The sequence below is a fragment of the Cydia amplana genome, chromosome 23 (genome assembly GCF_948474715.1).
Source record: "Cydia amplana chromosome 23, ilCydAmpl1.1, whole genome shotgun sequence".
Lineage (NCBI taxonomy): Eukaryota > Metazoa > Arthropoda > Insecta > Lepidoptera > Tortricidae > Cydia > Cydia amplana.
In genome coordinates, this window is record NC_086091.1 from 981,780 (window position 1) to 1,001,826 (window position 20,047).

General features: G+C 36.5%; 1 protein-coding gene and 2 long non-coding RNA genes across 3 annotated transcripts in view; 2 read left to right on the plus strand and 1 right to left on the minus strand.

Annotated features, from left to right (window-relative positions):
- LOC134658843 (pro-resilin-like) overlaps positions 1-20,047 on the minus strand; it is a 44,982-nt gene that overhangs the window by 6,060 nt on the left and 18,875 nt on the right. Inside the window, exons 3-4 of the mRNA XM_063514514.1 lie at positions 7,492-7,626; positions 3,804-3,896 (exon numbers count right to left, since the gene is read on the minus strand). Of these exons, the coding sequence (XP_063370584.1) occupies positions 3,804-3,896; positions 7,492-7,626 (228 nt within the window). The remainder of the gene's footprint in view (positions 1-3,803; positions 3,897-7,491; positions 7,627-20,047) is intronic.
- Positions 705-1,699, plus strand: LOC134658883 (uncharacterized). The gene is made up of 3 exons (XR_010097759.1): positions 705-737; positions 887-1,162; positions 1,675-1,699. It is a non-coding gene; the product is annotated as an uncharacterized LOC134658883 (long non-coding RNA).
- LOC134658886 (uncharacterized) lies at positions 1,934-3,040 on the plus strand. Its single transcript, XR_010097763.1, has 2 exons — positions 1,934-1,966; positions 2,868-3,040. It is a non-coding gene; the product is annotated as an uncharacterized LOC134658886 (long non-coding RNA).

A 20,047-nucleotide genomic window follows, 5' to 3' on the forward strand; every position in this document is an offset into this window, starting at 1 on the left:
CAGCTCTTATAATCTTATAGTCAGGGGGTTTTTTAAAATCTAAATTTTCTCTAACAGGCCAAGGCCAACTATATAGTGACTATACTTTCAGTAAGTCTCCAATTTCAAAACATTTCGGCAAAATTTTACGTTATTGAATTCGTTCTTTTTCATTCAACGTAAGAACTTAGATGAATTTTGGCCATTGATATGTCATATGTTAATTGGAATTATGTAAAACATTGAATTTTGAAACCCCAAAATCAATTCAATTATAATTACTTTGTTTTTGCCCAACTTGTACAGATAGGCCGAAATTGTCAAAGTTAGGTAAGTATTTTAAAATAACCAACAAAGTGTCTTCAAAAGGGTCATGTTTGAAATGTTATGTTACGTTGTTATTAGACCTGAGGGGCTAGCCAAGATGCCAATCGTTTGCACGGTAATGTCTCTCTATCACTATTCTATATAAGTGAGAGACATTAGCGTTTCGTTAGCTACGCCGCAAACGATTAGCATCTTGGCTAGCCCGCTAGTATAATTCTTTTTTTAATGAAATGGATGTACAATTATACATTACCGTGAAACCATACAACTTTGCTCAGGAAGGCAAAATTTATAACGAACAAAATGGACACACAGAAACTGTGTAAATTTACTTCCAAATACGAACGGTGAGTGTTGGAGGCTCAGTTTCATTGGTTTCATAAAGCATGCGGGGACTCGTATAACGAGTAGTGAAACTCATAATGGCATGCGTTTTATGGCTCCTCTACACGATGGGCCAGCGCCGGCCACTCCAAGGGACGAAGCCATGCGGTAGAATGTGATAGCAATATTACTTGCTCCCTCTAACGCATAAATGCGTCCCTTGGAGTGGCCGGCGCTGGCCCATCGTGTAGAGGAGCCATTAGAAATCTCCCGCACCCCGCATGCGGGCTATCGACCAATGAAAACAGTTCCCCGAATGCGGGCCATATGGCATGCGTTTTGGAAATCTCCCGCACCCCGCACACGGGGGTTCGACTAATGCAACTGAGACATAAATGCATTAACTTTGTTACAGTAGGTTCTGCAAAACCTGAGCGGCTTATAGGCCAGTTCGGAACCGCTCCGCAACTGCTGAATCAAGAGAAATCCAATCACCCGTCTACTAAATGTACCACCAATCAGCCGATTCCCCGTAAGAAATCCATACTATATTAATATTATAAATAAGAAAGTAGCTGTATCTCTCTGTCCAGGTACGGGCAGTGCATTAGATATCAATTCAACAGCGTACAAAAGCAGCAATGTAGTAAAGCAATAAAATTGAAGAATCATACATGAAAATGAATTATAAATGCGAAAGCGTGTCTGTCTGTCTGTTACCTCTTCACGCTTAAACCGCTGAACCGATTTAGTTGAAATTTGGCATAGAGATACTTTGAGTCCCGGGAAAGGACATAGAATATATAGTTTTTATGTCGGAAATGATCCCTGAAGAGAGTGTAAAGATAGGTGGAACTGAAAGAGTTAATGAATTGCCTAATAATTAAAGTAAGCAATGCGCAAATTGAATGATAGCTATTAGATTTACCCAGGCGCTATACTTTAGCTGCTGTTGCTAATTCCACGCAGACGAAGTCGCGGGCAAGAGCTAGTAGAAAATAAGTTCTTATTTAATACGTTCAACATTTTTATTGTATTTTTCAGTGGACTTAAATAACGTTCCAAGTAAGTTTCTTTATCATAAACCGTTTTCATAATTTTTTTTTATGAAATTATATTAAATTAGACACGATGGTAAAATGGCCTTTGTATAAAGTGAACTGTAAAGCACTACAGAACTGTTGTATTTGAACTATTTCAGAATCCGATGATGAAGCCACTTCGAATCCTGTGGAGGAAGATGCTACACCTGACATCGATCCTGCTACACACGATGAAGGCCCGGAACCGGATGTTGACAATGATGGTGATGCTACTGATGCTACTGCTGCTAGCGGTAAGTTAATCAATAATATGTATGATTTAGACTCTGATGATGAAGTCATTTCAAATCCCATAGAAGAAGATGGTATTAGAAAATATAATCAAATTTGTCTCGTTTTAAAACTAACGATAACTACAAAACAAAAGCTTCGAACCTCGAACGCCTTAGCGCTGTCTAGGAACCAATGCGTAACTTGGTAAAGGTGCTTACTAGGCACTGCTGCCTAAATAAGCACATGCACACCATGGGGAAACCTGACATAGGGCGGTGCAGACTCTGTATGGAGGCAGAGGAGACGCCCTTGCACATCCTCGCAGAGTGCCCTTGCCTAATGCGTACTCGTGACTTGATCCTGGGCGGATACATAATGAACCCGGAGGAGTTGAAGTCTCTCGAGATCAAGAAGATCCTGCAGCTGTTTGAAGTTGCAGGCTTGGATCGAGAGTTGTAGTAGGTGGCGATCACAATAGATCAGCAATGGTCGCAGTGATACATAGGCTATGGAGCCTCATATAGCCCCTAACAACAAGAATAAGAATAAGAAAACAAAAGCTTAAAATGTTATCTAAGATATTTCTTCTAGAAAAGTTTAAAAATTTTGCAGAAGTTTTTCAGTCAATCAATTTCGACCTACATTAATATCACAACGAATTCACAAGGAATTCCTTACTTTACCTAAGCCAATCTTATTACTGTTGTTTGTTAACCCCTTCTGTCCATTTCATAGCGTGACGTGACGTACGCGGTTGCGTTAATTGTCATTTTGTATGAGATTTTGAGTTTGAGAAACATCCCGCTTGGTGCGCTGTTCAAAATACCATACAAATATAGATATACCTAACGCAAACACGAACGCTCGTGACGCTATCGAATGAAATTTACACTATGGGTTCTGAAATATGATCGTTTCCAGCCTTTTCAGATGAAAACAAAGTAGATGGTGATGGTCAGAACCAGGATCCGGCTAAAGACGACGATTACGATGCCACCGTGTCCACTAAGAAGTACTTCGCCCCCAAAGGGTCCTACTTCCCCGACCATTATTTAGATGATGCAAGAAAATAAAAAGTATTTTGTTTTATTTTATTACAAGCGTTTATTTGTAGATCCTGATCTAATTGTTATCTGAACCACTAAAACACATACATCGAAACAAGAGTGTTAAACAATATTTTAAGAAAATGGTACGTATAAAAACTATACTTGGTCAAGCAAATCTTGTCAGCGGCAAATGTGATAAATCGCGGGTTAGCATCGCACTACGTTTCATGAAATTGTTCGAAAATCGCGTGTCATTTATTTATATCTTATCTGTGAAATTGTTTTGTTTACATTTCATCGTTGTTCGGTGTACATTGCTGCTTTTGGTTCGTTTCCTAGGGATACCATACTTTTGTTTGCTTTTCATTGCTATGCTACTGGCATATCCTGCTTGATAGACTGTAAGTAGTTAAATTCTAGGGCCTCGAGGTTCAAATCCTGCGTAAGGGTTCCCAATAAGACTGTGGCTTTGATGAGTACGCGAAAATCTTTTGTTTTTAAAATTTATGTTTTTATTCAGTTGATATTCTTGATGATTTTTGTCCCCATTTTGTGTTTAATTAAATGATTTAACATATTATGTTTAATATGAACGATTTAACTAGTTTGAAGCGCAAGACGGGAGAACTAAAATGATCACACGATATGCCAAAAAAATTATTTCTTTTGCATCTTGATTGTTAAATGTTGGCCTAGGATGATTTCTACATGTTCTCTCACATTTCAACGTTGCCCTGAATTTACTTTCCATCTTTGCCCACTTTTCTCCAACTTTGCCCACCATTCCCAACTTTGCCTTTGTACTTACATCATGCGACGGCGGCGGGTTGTTTGGCTGTGGGGGAGGAGGCACGTACGCGGGTCCGCGGGTTGGGGGCGGAGGCCTAAAGGGGCCGGGAGCCTGGAATAAACGTACATTTATTATTAAAAAAGAAAGAAATAATAAAAATACATATAATAGTGGTCCTTCAAAAAGGAATTCGCATTTCAAAAGATCCTGATTTGCATAGCAGAATGTTAGTTTTTAGGTTAAGTTAGGTTAGTATTTTTTGTTGATAGTTTAAATAGTCGCCGTAATACATATAATTATGTCAAAATGATTTAAAAAAGCATTAGTGTTGTCACTCAGGTGGCAACACTGATGCAAATTATTTTTTAAACGTTCTGGGGCCCGTTTCTCAAAAGCTTGTAACTTGTAATACAAGTGGAAGTCCATTTATAACAAAAACTGTCAAATAGTGACATCTGCTAGTATAAGCTAGGGTTGCCATAATTAGTCGGAACTGATAAGGGACAGTGGTATTCTAGGGCCATATTGCGCCTCAGAAACTTTCGCGCGGGCCACCGAGGGGGGGGGGGGGGGGTGTATCTGGTTTCTGCTGTTTGGAGCTGGGGTTTGGAGAGCTGTGTTTTTTTTTTGTTTCTTTTTATTTGTGAAAACATAGGTACAATTATGGTGTTAAATTATGTACAGGTTTCTCTATGTCTTACCCACGGGTGCAGGTATACAAATATTTGATCGCATGCAGCATGCATCTTAACTATAGGGTAGCAATTTATATACAGCATAAATTACACCAAGTTAAAATAAGTAATGATATTTAGGACAGAACAGGAGTCACGTCACAAAATAATTTTACAATTTATGGAAAGCGTTTCAAAAATTTACCTTTAGTAATACCACCCACTGTATATATCTTGTTTGTAAATAAATTATTTCACCTAGTGAATTATTATTATTACAAAAATGTCCGTATCAATTTATGAATAAAAGTTAAATATTATAGTGATGGCAACTGTGAAAATATTAAGAGTAAGTAATTAATAAAATAAATATAATTAAATTATAGCATTTGATCGTTTAGGTAATCTTTAATTGAATAGTAACACTTTTGCAACAATAGTTTAATTAATTTTCTCTTCTGTTCTAGAGCGCTATTAATAAATAAATAAATATTATAGGACGTTTTTACACAACTTGACTAAGCCCCACGGTAAGCTCAAGAAGGCTTGTGTTATGGGTACTCGGACAACGATATATATAATATATAAATAAATACATAAATAAGTACATAGAAAACAACCATGACACAGGAACAAATATCTGTATCACCATACAAATAAATGCCCTTACCAGGATTCGAACCCGGGACCATCGGTTTCATACTCTTCATAGGCAGGGTCACTACCCACTAGGCCAGACCGGTCGACAAAATACGGGACAAAAACGGGACCAGTAAAAATACGGGACGTGATACTTAAATACGGTGACAGTCCCGTATATACGGGACGTATGGCAACCCTACCTATAAGCTGCACTAGAGATGTGCAAGTTGCGGAAAGTTTCCATAAAATTCTATAAATTCTCGTAAATTTCATGAAACTTTCACTACGAAATATGGGAAATTTAAATTTAAAATTGGAAAGTTTCAATTCTCATACAAAAATGTAAGAGATTTTCCGAATTTTTCCTACGTTAAATTTCCGAAACATTTCGCAATTTTGGAAAGTTTCCTTAGGCACATCAGTAAACTGCACTGACTTGAAAGATAAAATCTGCCCATTAAGGATGCCTCACGTTAGACCGAGCCGTGTCCGGGCCGGAGCTTCCGGAGCTTCGTTTTCTATGGAAAGCATCACGTGATCGCCTGTCATCTGTCATGGAAAAGTAAGCGCCGGAAGCCCCGGCCCGGACACAGCCCGTTCTAACGTGAGTCATCTTTTATGTGTTACGGCAAAATGGATTTTATGTTATACACTGTGACCATGTCCATGGTAATCGTTCGATAGTCAAACATTTGTTTTACAATCCCCCACAATGTTATTCTCATAACAATTAAAATAACTGGCCGCCTACACTTATAATATAATAATTATTATAAACAATAAACAGCCTTGAACCCCAAAATACTGTTAGGACGAGTTGAACAGCGTTAACCGAGTTTTAAATTCACTTTTACTTTTAACTTGACTGAAGCACTGTCTTGTAAAAATCCGTAACAGATAATACTTTCGCGATGACAAAATTGTACAAAACGATTAAATAACAATATCTGAACTACTTACTAATATACCGCTGTGTCAAATATGTAGATATAGACCATATATGATGTAAGATTCCAAACAGTATACCTACATTTACATTGACATTGTTTTATAATTTAATTTTTTTACTATTGTGACATTTTGACGTTTTTAATTTAATTCTATTTGCTTTGTTTTGATTTGTTATGTACTAATTTTATTTTACTTTATATTTTGATGTTCAGTTCTATTCTTATTATTATTCTAAAAAAAAACGATCATCATACGACAAGTAGTACAGTAAGCTGAAATGTATGTATATTTTATCTGTATGAAAATTGTATATTGAGATAAATAAACTAAACTAAACTACACATTTTCCTTTATTCAAAAAGTAGCACTTAAATATTTAATACAAAACGTAGAGAGTAAAAACCGAAAAATTGAGATGGATTCACTGTCGTCTCTTGCCTAGGAATATAATGCTAAACTCACGTTTGAGTAATCGTTATAGCGACAGTTAAAGTACCGTTTAGTAAAGTACCACCGGCCTAGCCAGTGTCCGTGAAAATGAATCTCTAATAGCTAATAGCATAGTTACGTTACCTTTAAACCATTGTTTAACGTTATTTAGATGCCGTGCAATTCAGTCTATACTTACGGTAAAGGTTAACACTATAAAGATCGACGAGGACGTCAGTTCTGTTATTTGTGAGGTTCGCACGGAAAAGGGACCTTTAGTACGGTAGAGTTCACAAAATCTTTATTGTCGGTGTCTTATTCATAATCGGCGGTGGCGGTCGAAATCGGCGTGCTAAATTGGTTTGCGTAGGTACACCACCTTATTTAATGACACTGACACACACAGATCTGACACAGATGGTAAAGGCCTATTATTACATAAAGTCAAAAGTCAATCGTTTGATACGGTACCTAAACCCTATACCTAAACTTCTTGCTCAAAATTGGCTACCATGTTGCAATGGAATATCTGCCTAAAGGCGACCATTTTATTAGTAATTATATATCGTCAGGGGCCCGTTTCTCAAAAGCTTGTAACTTGTAATACTAGTGGAAGTCCCTTTCTAACAAAAGCTGTTTAAAAGTGACATCTGGGGCCGATTGCATAAAAACTTGTAACTAATAATATTAGCGAAAGTCTCTTTCTAATCAAAGGAATGGAAATTATATTTAGTTACAAGTTGTTATGCAATCGGCCCCTGCTTGTATTACAAGTTACAAGCTTTTGAGTAACAGGCCCCAGGTGACAAGCAAAACTCACTAATTACCACCATAAGTTCATTGCCATAGTAAACAGATTGATTAGTGTTTACATATTTTAGTAATTAGTGAGTATTGCTTGTCACCTGACGATATAGCTGTTTGGTTGTCAATCACGGTTTTTCAAACCAGGAAATATTGGCATGGCAGGCGTGCAATGGCAGGCAATGTTGACCAAGTTTTTATCTTACCTTGTTTCCATTGTTGTCTGTAGGGAAGGGTATGTTGGGGGGTTCGTAGTTGTACCCCTTCTGTGGGGGGAGGTACTCGTTGGCCGCCCTCGCGAGGGTCACCACAGCGCACGCCACCATGCAAGTGAAGAGGGTCTGGAAAGAGGTACAAAATTAGTTTTTGACAAAAATTTCATTTTTGATACAAGCTTTTATTTTTGTTTTCGTTTCAATCTCTACTTATATCTGACACTGTAAGATTGTGAACCCGTTAGTTTATAATCTAACGTAGGTTAGGTTAGGTTAGATTATAATCTCCCTACCGTCAGTTTATAATGTAACTAGCGAGATTATAATATGACGAGTGTTTACAATTTTACGGTGACATATTTAAATCTTGTTAGTGTTCCGCTCAAAACTGTTCGCAGAACACTTTTTATTTGGAATTTGATGGCTGGATGCTAGTCCTATCAAAACCTCATAGAACAAAACTAGAGACAGGTTCAACCTATGCTGGCGCCATCTATGCAAACCTTTGACAGTTGCCAACCCCATTTATTTATTGTTGCTTACCATTAGGACACTGATAGGTTATTTGTATTAAGATACATGCTAATTTCGTCCTTATGGTAAGCGATAATGTGGTACCTTTTACTTGAAAACGACACATATATAATTTAATTCAAGCCCATATTACAAATACTTCACATACTAACATATATATGCATTATATAAACTTAAAAACTAAAACACTATTTAGGCGACAAAACGGCGTGGCTCCGTTGAATCGTCTGGGGCCTTACCAACTTACCTTTAGGTCCTAAACAGAATCGCAATAAGGACATCATGGTAAGGCCCCTGGCCCCAATTTCACCACGGTGACAGGTGCGACAATTAAACATCACTGTTGCTGACGTCACAGGCATCCATGGGCTACGGTTACCGCTAACCATCGGGCGGGCCGTATTCCTGTTTGCCACCATCAGTGTATTATTTAAAAAAACTTTATTATATGGGAAAAAAACAGACATTTACCAAGTTTCTGACAATTGTCACAAGATTTAAAAGAATTGTCGGCAATTCTTGACGAGTTCTGTGTCGGAATTATGATTATGTGACAATTGTCGTGTTTCTTGTGACAATTGTCAGAAACTTGGTAAGAGAAATGTCTGTTTTTTTCCCATATGATAAAGTTTTTTTTAAATAATACACTGATGGTGGCAGACAGGAATACGGCCCGCCCGATGGTAAGCGGTAACCGTAGCCCATGGATGCCTGTGACGTCAGCAACAGTGATGTTTTACAATTGTCGCACCTGTCACCGTGGTGAAATTGGGGCCTGGTCTTGTGTCGGTTTCGGCTGTTTGCATTGACAGACAAATTGTCATAAAAATGGCTGTAATGTTGTTTATGTTGTCAGACAGGCGTAAAGTGTCGTCAAACAGCTAACATTGATCGCGGTTCGGCGAGAGGCTCGGCCTTGCACTATCGATGCATTGTTGCATGTGCAGCGGAGCGACAGCAGAAACGATGACTTTATTTTACTTTTGTGTTCAAAAGACTGGTCGACTTCACTGGCGATCGAAGAGCTGGCAGCTTTCTCGCGTAACGTATCAGCATTGCAAATATCGCAATACAGCGGGGAAATGCTGCCAGCATCATCTCGGCACGATGCTAAAAGGGCCATATTTTTTTGACATATGTTAATATACCTACCTATAGTAGATTATGTTTATTTAAATAAAAATATTATATTATTTTATTCGCCATATGATATTACGAGTAGATGGTAAGTATATACAAAACAATCCTTAAAAAATAATTTATAGGTATCTAAATTAATCAATAAGCTACAATTCTATAAATAAACTATTCAAAAAGACCTCCGCAAGCTGTACCGGATGCAAAGGTGCCCATCACACTTGCCGCGTTACTACGTTGGATAGCGATGGCCAACCTTTGCACCAGGTACGAACCTTATCTTATGTAAAATAGTATTTATGATGACTGAAATTCCTTTACCCTGCTGTCTGTACAGTCATTGTATGCAGATGCGCGTCGGCGGCGCGGCGACGAATATCTCACGCGCACAAAAACGGTTCTTTACTGTGATTTACGCTTAAACGGTTGAGCAAAACTGGTAGTGTTAATTATAGGTATCACTATCGTGTAGTAACTTAGTAAGCAGCTAGTTATTACAAAACAGAGCAAGGTAGCGGTTATGGGGCTACAAACATTAAGGCACCCGAAAGAAAAAGCGACCAAGGCTTCTAGTACACGAAGCTGGGCTATAACCGCGAAAATTGAAGTTCGCAAATTGCGGACATCTTTCTCTGTCTCCCTAATTACGCCTTCATTGGAGTAAAAGAGAAAGATCTCGGCAATTTGTGAATTTCGGTGTTCGCGGTATCCCAGATCATCTACTCGTATCAATTCGCAATTTGCAACATGAACTTTCAAGTGCCATTCTGTCTACAATATATAATTGATGTAATCGCACGGCCAATTATAAACGTACAATCAGATGTAAAAATGGTCAAAATATAGGATGAATGGTTATTGTATTAAAGAATGGTGAATAAGTGAAATTTTGCGGTACGAAAAAAGGAGTGAGTAGGTATATTTTCTATTCTACTATTAAGTTCGCTAAGCATTGGGGTCTACCGCGAAATTCGCAAATTGCTGGGATCTTTTTCTTTTACTCCAATGAATGCGAGAGAGAGAAAGATCCCCGCAATTTGCGAATTTGGGTTTTCGTGGTAGCCCCTCAGGTTTAGATTTAATGAAGTTACTAGAGAAATATCTCAAAATTGCTATTCATATTTTTTGACCGCATTATGATCTAAAAAGCGCTACGAGTTTTCAAAAACTCTGCTAGTTGAACCCACGGCACCTTAATGATAAAATTAGTTTGCCATAGATTCGTCATCAGTCGGCATCTTTCTATTCTCAGTAATCTTATCAGTATCTGTGGAATGAGCATGAACAACTCTGAATCAGACATAAATTATACTATAAAACCGGCCAAGTGCGAGTCGGACTCACGCACGAAGGGTTCCGTACTATTAGGTACGCAAAAAACGAAAAAAAAAAACGTTTGTTGTATGGGAGCCCAACTTAGATATTTATTTTATTTTGTTTTTAGTATTTGTTGTTATAGGCAACAGAAATACATCATCTGTGAAACTTTCAACTGTCTAAGCTATCACGGTTCATGAGTTACAGCCTGGTGACAGACAGACGGACGGCGGAGTCTCAGTAAAAAGGTCCCGTTTTTTACCCTTTGGTTACGGAACCCTAACAAAGTCGTGTCGTTTTTTTTTTTTTTTTTTTTTTAATTTATTGAAGCTTTGGCAACACGGCCATCAGCTTAAACATGAGTCGTGTCGTCCACACAACCATAGACAATTTAATTAAAATTTACGCAACTGTCGCGGCACTTCCTAGATTTAATCTTAATTTTGTCTGACGTCTGAATAGCTGTGGTCTGGGACGTTTCATTATCTTTTTGATAATGTAGAATAGTCTTAATTATTTTTGTAATAATACGTCTGTGTAACTTAAATTTATATTTGGTGCATCACTGTGTAACTTACATAATGTCTGTATTTGTTGCAAAATGTCTGAATGGCAAATAACATAATTTAGCAGATACATATATGTATTTTTAGATTCAGCGTTTATATATTGAAGTATAGTTGGTCAAACCAATTTGTCAGTCAGTATTAAGAACCAGGAAAACTATACTCATCCTTATCTTTTGGGTGCAAAGATAGTATGATTCTCTCTGTCTATGTTTGAATGAGACAATCATTTGACAAACTATATCTAAACAATGATAAATTATGTGATTTTGCTATCGAAATCATGATAATAGTAACTTGTAAGCCACACCTTCGACGCGTCGTGACCGCCGATTTAACTTTAAGGTTAGGTTGGAATCGTAGCATTTACTAGACACTAGACCAACTATGTGCCCTTAGGCTTGTCTGATAACAGAGAAGATAGAAGAACATGAAAACTGTAGGTTCAGGGTTGGTTGAGGGTATGGTCGTGAATACATTATGACTTTTCAATTCAATTCAATTTTACAGAAAATGTCAAAGCGCTGCGACATACTACTATCAGCTGAATTTGTCAGTTTTTATGTAGAATAGGTAAGTTAATTTTAAGAATGTATATGTATTTGTCGTTTTCTATGGAGCGACATGCTCACTTCTGTGACAAGCTTAAATAAAGAGAGAAAAAAAAACTCCTTTTTTTACCATTCTTTCCTTAAAGTCTATTTTTTTATTCCGTAGACTGAAATGACAGTTAATTGTATGAACATGAAATGTCATTTCATACTATTAACTGTCACTTCAGTCTACCGAATAAAAAAATAGACTTTAGGTATTTTTCTTGCAAGAACAGTAGATAAGCGCATTTGTAAGTTAGTCTAAAAAGCATTTGAAAATATCGATTTATTGTCATTATAAGTTTTATAACACGGTTGATTCAGGTGAAAAAAAACGGTAGGTTGCCTGTATGCCGACTTTTGCTTGTGAAAAATATTTTCTTTCTTTTATACCTATGACAATTGATAATAAATATGCCATCTAAATTCAAAGGTCACGAAAATAATACAATCATACATTCCAAATAATTAGGTACCTCAAGTTTAATCTATTCAATTTACTTAAAAGTTCAATATGGCAATTAAGATATGTCACCTTTTAGTATTGTTCATACAGATATAGTTCACTCTGCACTTTGAATTTCGAAATAGGAACACGAACGAACAAAGTAACCGTTCATTCAAAATCACATTATCTAAAAAATTTAAAAGTGAACTTTGTAAAGATAATGTTAAGGTTTATTTTAGCTTGAGTTTTTTTTTGGATATAAGTCGTTGTAGTTTTAAAAGTGTAATGTAAGTCTAGCTAGAGTCACGTTTGCGAAGCTAGATGTAACGCAGCGCAGGGAGGCGCGCGCCACGATTTGGTTGTGAAAAAACGTTTGTTGGCTAACTGTGTTTATTGAGAAATTTAATTATTATTTCAATTATTTTTATTACTTCCATGTGAATTTTATTGATGCGGAAAAGGCATACCGTTTTTAAACCCAATCCCAAAGAGCCAACTTTAATCTTTTCAGGTTTTGGTTGGAGTCTGCCCTTGCAAATAATAAATTTATGGTCACACGTAATAAAAATAAATTAATAAAGCATCAAGCAAAAGATACCAACAACATTATAGACCACAGACAAACCTATGTATTATCGCACAAAACACATGACACAGCATTGAAATTACATAAAAGGTCATAACTTTACATAATAGAACTTTAAACACCACAATTATGGTCGCAAGGTGGCAACTTGGCAAGTCGCGCAATATTAAATTACAGATGAATTCTTCTTACAATATATTGTTTCGTTAAACAAATAATGTAACTGCAGATACCTATAATGGCTATAATTAAAAATAGCAACACAAGAGAGTGTTATCTATATTTAAGTATATTATTTATGTGCTGTTAAAACAAGGTGAAAGTTGCGGACAGTTTCAAAATAGTTAGTATTTTTTACATGGAAATTTAAGGATTTTTATATATGTAGGTATGCCAAATTGCAGCTTTCTATCACTACCGATCAGCAGAACGAGAAGTTTCGGACGGACAGACAGACACGGCGAAACTATAAAGGTTCCTATTTGACTATGGAACCCTAAATAAGACTCATGTTTCATAAAAAGTACAATAAATTGTTTAATATTCGAGAGAATCAGGTTAACATCAACATAAAGCGATGTCAATACAAATTTATATAACAAAACGAAATTTTGAAAAGCGTTCTATGACCACAGATAATGTAAACGTTATGACACATTGTGGTGTTGCCAGTTCCCATCCCACATTAAAAAACAATGGACCTAATTGGGCCAGTGTTGCACTATTACGAAATGCGGCGTTGCGTTGGTATTGTTTTTTGATTAAATGATATATGTATTGTTTTCTATCGTGTAGGTCTTCTAATGGTTAAGTTGTTTTTCGGTGCGAAGATTCTCGGCCTCGTGAGCATAAAATCAATCTCTTGTAGTTTCAGGTTTTCTTTTAAGTGCCCATTTTGATGTAACAGCCTATATACACTGGCTGTCAAATTTGCTTAGAGAGGAGAGGGTATTACGAGTAAATAAATCCCTACTAATATTAGAAATGCGATTATAATTCTGTCTGTCTGTCTGTTACCTCTTCACGCTTAAACCACTGAATCTATTTAGACGAAATTTGGTATAGAGATAGTTTGAGGTCCGGGAGAGGGCATTCGGATAGTTTTTTTATCAATATCATCATCATCATTTCACACTGACAAAGTCCGCGTCCGCGAAACACCCCAGAAGTAGCAGGCGTCCATAGGCTATGGTGGTCGCTTACCATCAGCCGGGCTGTAAGCTTGTTTGCCACCGATGTGGTATAAAAATATGTAAAATGCTTATAAAAGCTGCATAAACCCATCTTTTAGTTCGCACAATAAATCAATGTCAGATGTAGTTAGCCTATTACATAAGGCAATTTTCATGTAACACTAACAACCATTTGCTGTGATGGCGAAATTGGTGCACATCACACAAATCATGGTTGATTAGTAAACTATAGATAACTGTGATTGTAGCGTAGATAATCAATTGTACGATGTTATTTTGTTAAACGGATAGGCATCTATGTCTGCAAACTTGTATTCTCAATTAGAAAGAGTAACCGAGTAGGTATAGCAGTACATAATTTTGTACTACTTAAAGGATGACTCACACTAGACCGGGCCGTGGCCGGGCCGGAGCTTCCGGAGTTTCGTTTACTATGGAAAGCATCACGTGATCACCGGGGCCCGGGAGTGGCACGGTGCGGGCCCGGGCCGGTCACGTCCTGGTCCCGGAGCCTCCTGACAACCCGGAGGCTCAATTTCTCTCTTTAAATATATTTAAGTACAATCACCATGTCTCTAAACGACCATTCCAAATAAGGTAGGTTAGGTAGATTTTGATAGCCCATTGCGAAATCTAGGTACCTATAAAGCTTGAGATGGTCTGATGCACTTGGTTTGAATGTATATTCTCATATTTTACTGTTTTAGCCGAAACAAGGTTACCTAAATTAAATGGGGATATTTTATTTCATTAAAAACCTTGTAATACTAATTTTTACTTGAGGCATACGTAGTTGTTCATAAATACTGCTCATAGGCTAATTTGATTTTTTTAGCCCGTTTGTGACTAATTGTAAAGCCTAATTTTATCTATTATCATAAACCTAATTTCAACCGCAAAAAACAATATAGGTATCACTCAACACGGTTTTTTTATTCATTATGTATGTGGTATGTGGCAACAACAATACGGCCCGCCATGGTAAGGTTTAGGTGTTAGCGTAGTTAGATGTGTAAGTAAGTAATACCTATCCAAAATATAAAATCAGAGTTGTTATTAATGCTAAGTCGATGTCAAACAAGCATACGACCTGATGGTAATCAGTCTCAGTAGCCTATGGACGCATGCAACTCCAGAGGAGTTACATGCGCGTTGTCGACCCTGACCTGACACTCCGCACCCTCGTTGGCTCTGGCAACCTTACTCACTGGCAGGAAAACAACACTATGAGTAGGGTAATGTTTTGATTCACGTTCGAAAAGTTTAAATAATTTCATTTGCTATCTAAATTTCGCGATAGCTATTTAGAGACCATAAAATGTCGACAGTTATCTTCATTCAGTGTTTCTCAGTTTCACGGTCTATTATAGCATTAGTCTTGGTTCATTACGATATGTATAAATGCATAGTTTGTCTGTTTATAGTTGGTATATAATGAGTTTTTATATTGCAGTATCATATTTGAAGAAATTGTGTTGTTACTGCAATAAATAGTTTTATGGAAAACTACCAAGAAATACACGTCCGTAAATTCGCGAAATATATTGGGTTTGATAAAAATATTTTCATTATGTAAAATAATTGTCTACTTGGTGGATCTTGACTTGTTGTTGACTTTGCTAAGGGTCCTATTTGACTCGTTACTTATGTGACGTTGCAAAAGAATAAAAATAGATTTGAATGCTATGACAAGATTTAAGCATTAATTATTGTTAAAAAAAAGGTAAACATAAATAAAATAATTATTAGATACCTATAGCCGGTCAAACAAGTTTGTCGGTAGAAAAAGGCGCGAAATTCTAATTTTCTATGGGAGGATAGTCGAAGTCTTCAAATTTTTAAAAAGCGTTTTTCAATTAAAAGACACGCCAAGATCGCGTAGTCTTTTTCTAATGCAAAAAAAGGAACTATATACTCCTTATGTTGTAGGTAAGTAGATACATTACATACATGTTCGATCCTATTATACAACTTATTTGGCAGGCATTGTAAAGCGCCCAACACATGCATCCACCGCCCATTATAAAGCGGTTGCACACGGGTCAAGGTGTAACATTGACTCGTCATGTTGGTAGCGATGCATTGATTGCTCTATTCATCCAACGAATCATCTTCTGAATTAGGAAGTTGTCTATGCCTTTAATGTTTTTAATGGAGTTCTTTTTATAGTCCGTCAACCAAATCTTGTCAGTAGCAATGTAAAGCAAACTAAAGTAGGGCAACACTCAAAGAGCAGTATTGCGCTAAGAAAAGCAGCAATGTACATCGTACCAAAAGATTTTTTTTTTCCGCTGAGCGCGCCCTGCGTACGTCAATTCAAATTGTCACTCGCGATTTATTGAAAAAAATTGAAACATGGACGATGGACGGACAATTTAAAAGCGATGTTAAAACAATGTTAATCAAAATGATGAACAAATTTGAAGATATCAAAAACAACTACCTATCGTAGTGCTTATATTCTCTTTGTTCCCTATCTATGTCTTCTAAGTTTACTAAAATAAAATCATATCAAAATGCAGATAATTAGATAGTGCATATATTTGTTATTTACAATATAATATGCCACTTGTTAATGTAAATTAGTGTACTGTTCTGGATGAATATGACATACCTGTGTATTTTTTTTGATTGGCATATATTGTACAATATACATATTAAAAATAAAACAACTGATATTTCGGTGTTTATTTAATTTAAAGGTAAATAAGATAAGGGTCACTTTTCGACTTGGTTGCGTTGTACACGTACATAAACCGCCATAGGTAAGTATTGTCTGAAGAGATACTACCTACTACGAACGCCTTATATTAGGCAAGATTTAATCCTGCAACAAACATGTATGGATTAGGTAGATATTGCGAAAGAACGGCGATATAATCAAGGCTCTTAATACTGTTTAAAAGGTTTACCTTTGTAAATAGTTACAACTGATTGCTGAAAATATTAGACATGTGGGCCTATGGACGGTTTCCAGGACACAATTTATGGTCTTGTTGGATAGATTTAGGCATACGTTTTAATTTTATTTATGCCTTTTAACCCTAAAACAAAAAAAACTGAACATAATCTTAAAAGATCGAAAGAGTTCTTCCAGTACTTGTTTGTTTGTTTCAGTAATGTTTACCATCAACGAGCATGATTGTACATTGTAGGCCCCTTAGCTTTGCTTATTCTTATTTAATGTATTGGTATTTAATGGTGACAGCAGAAATATCTCTTGAAACAGAAACGATTCAGAATGAAAACAAATAAGGTGACGGCTGTCATTCACGATCCACATTCCACAGATAAAACACAGATGACACGCGTTTTGGAATTATTTGAACACAGTGTTGCTAACCCGCGATTTTTCAAATTTGCCGCCTTTTACTACTGACAAGATTTGGTTGACGGACTTTAGCGTTGTATCCTTCGCATTTCCTTGTTATTGTATTTTTTTAATAACATACTGGCAAACAACAGCGTGGGCTGTTTGATTTATAGCCCCCTCCAGACTATGTGCGTGAATCGCAGGCGAAGCCGCGAATGCGAGTGTGGAGCGGGCTTAAAGCTGCATACGCAGCGTATATCGAAATAAATTATTATTCGAATACATCACTATCATTACATAGTATAAAACAAAGTAGCTTCCTGCTGCCTGTCTGTCTGTATGTATGCTTAGATCTTTAAAACTACGCAACGGATTTTGATGCGGTTTTTTTTAATAGATAGAGTGATTCAAGAGAAAGGTTTATGTATGTATAATGTGTTAACCCGTGCTAAGTCGGGGCGGGTCGTATATTATAATTGTAAAATTCTGACTTACTGCCGCAAGGCACTTTCTTTATCGGTCAATAAAATCAAAGACAACATTCGACTTTTTTTATTTTTAAGATAAATTGAACATACCTATAACATATATTATTGATTTATTGTACTTAAAGCAATTTTAAACTGTTGTCTAGTTTAGCAACATGCCTGAGGGTGACAAACAGCGAAAACCGATATTTCGTTTTCCGATTGTCATTTTTTACGCAATTATCTATGACATTCTTTTTTTTACTACAACTTTCTTTAATCCTAATATGGTTTAGACACGCTTTCTGTAATCAGCAGTATTTAAAAAAGTTAAATAACACATCAAATGTAACTTGATTACATTGTTAATATAAAAATAGGCAGTAACGCATTGTGATAAGGTTGTCAAAAAGATAATAATGGAATGACAAGTGTTACTAATGTGCTGTCAGATATTCTTGTTATGAAGATTATATTTGTAATGTAACAAAGTAATATGTGAATTTCATGTGACACTGGTTTGACCTTATGATTCGTAAAGTACCATACGTTTGTTTCATTTTCGATGTATATCCTTAAAAAGCGACACGACATAAGTAACCTATTTTCATAATACTGTACAACTTGATGCGAAAGATGTGGAAAATTTTCACTGCGCGTTTTTTTATACCTATCACCGGGTAACAAACAAGTACCTAACAAATAGACCAAGATGAATCGTGAGTTCGTGAGTATTATTCTCAAATTTTATTTAGGTAAGTACTATTTATGCATATTTTAATTTTTAACAAGCAGAAACGTCTGCGAACGATGCTATTAAGCTTAGAATAAATTCAAAAGTGGAAAAATTACTGTCTTGGGTGAGACTTGAACTCACGGCCTCTGGATATTCATGCATACCTATCAGTAATAGCCGCGCGTCAAAATGTTCACTAGATAAGCCGAATTTTATTTGAATTGCTTTGGAATTTCTAGAATAAAGTTCTCAGATGTCTCTAAATAGGCAAGCCGATGGGAATGTTTATGGACGCATCGCCACTGATACCTATAGCATTTTGAACCTAACCGATTTGACCTAGATGGTTAATATACCTATATCTGTTTACCGCACGCCACGGTGTATTTGTAGAGTTCCATAAGGTTCCATACAATTACCCCCATTGTGAAACGGTTCGCAGCGATTTGCGGCAATTCCATCAATTTGAGACGATTTACATCGCATCTTGTAACTAATGTCTTGTTATATAACTAGGAAATACGTAGGCCTAGTACAGTCGCCTAGTAGGGTTCCGTACCTCAAAAGGAAAAAAACGGAACCCTTATAGGATCACTCGTGCACCTGTCTGTCTGTCAGACCATTCCCCTTTATCTCCAAAACTACTGGGTCTAAAATTTTGAAAAAAATACACAAAATAGTTCTTTACCTATAGATGACAGGAAAACCTATTAGAAATGTGCAGTCAAGTCCGTCGGACTTAATGTACGGAACCCTTGGAACGCGAGTCCGACTCGCACTTGGCCGGTTTTATTTTATAGGCGGCAAACGAGCAGATGAATCGCCTACCGAGAGCTCTGCTACCTTCTACTAGAAAATCTCGGCGCAACTTATTCGCAATGACACTGTGTAGCAATGTCATAATATTTCTATGAAAATAACACACTCCTTCACTTTGTTTTATTTAAATCGGCGCAAAGTCAGCTTAAACGGAGTCTAAACCCATAATTTAGTGATCCTCTTAATCTATTTATGTAGATTAGTTAACGATAAAATTGCCATTGGCTGTAAACCATTTAACTTACATAACACAATTTAAAAAGTTAGCATTCGAAGTTCAAACTGACAATGCTGGCAGCCTACAATTATCATTACGGGTTTACCAACTTAACTGTGCGTACAACTTTAACCGTGTTACTTTGTAAAAGGGTTTCATTTAGCTTGATTGGTGTTTAGATATGTTTGAACGGATGTTCTGCTATTACCTGTGCTCTATGGAATTATGTAATCGGCGATTATCTGTGGCATTAGCCTATTTTTTTTATTATACTTTAAAAATTATCTATCTCCTTCAAAGTTTTAAATATTCATATTGCGAATTATTTCCTGTTTGTAATGTGCCTTATTTCCGTGTTCTTTCGTTTTAACTATTAACAATCATTTATTTAACTGAAACATTAAGGAAAAAATTATTAATACCGTAGGGCTGGCTCGTTCCTCGCCCAACGGATTGGCATAGCCATCCAAAGGGGGAACGCAGCCAGCCTTATGGGAACCCTCCCACAGGGATCGGATCTGAGCGATCTAGCCTAATATATACATATTGTGCTAGGTCACCCACATTATCTTTATTTATTTTTTAGGTATTAGTTTTAGTTTTGTAGGTAGTTTTAATTTT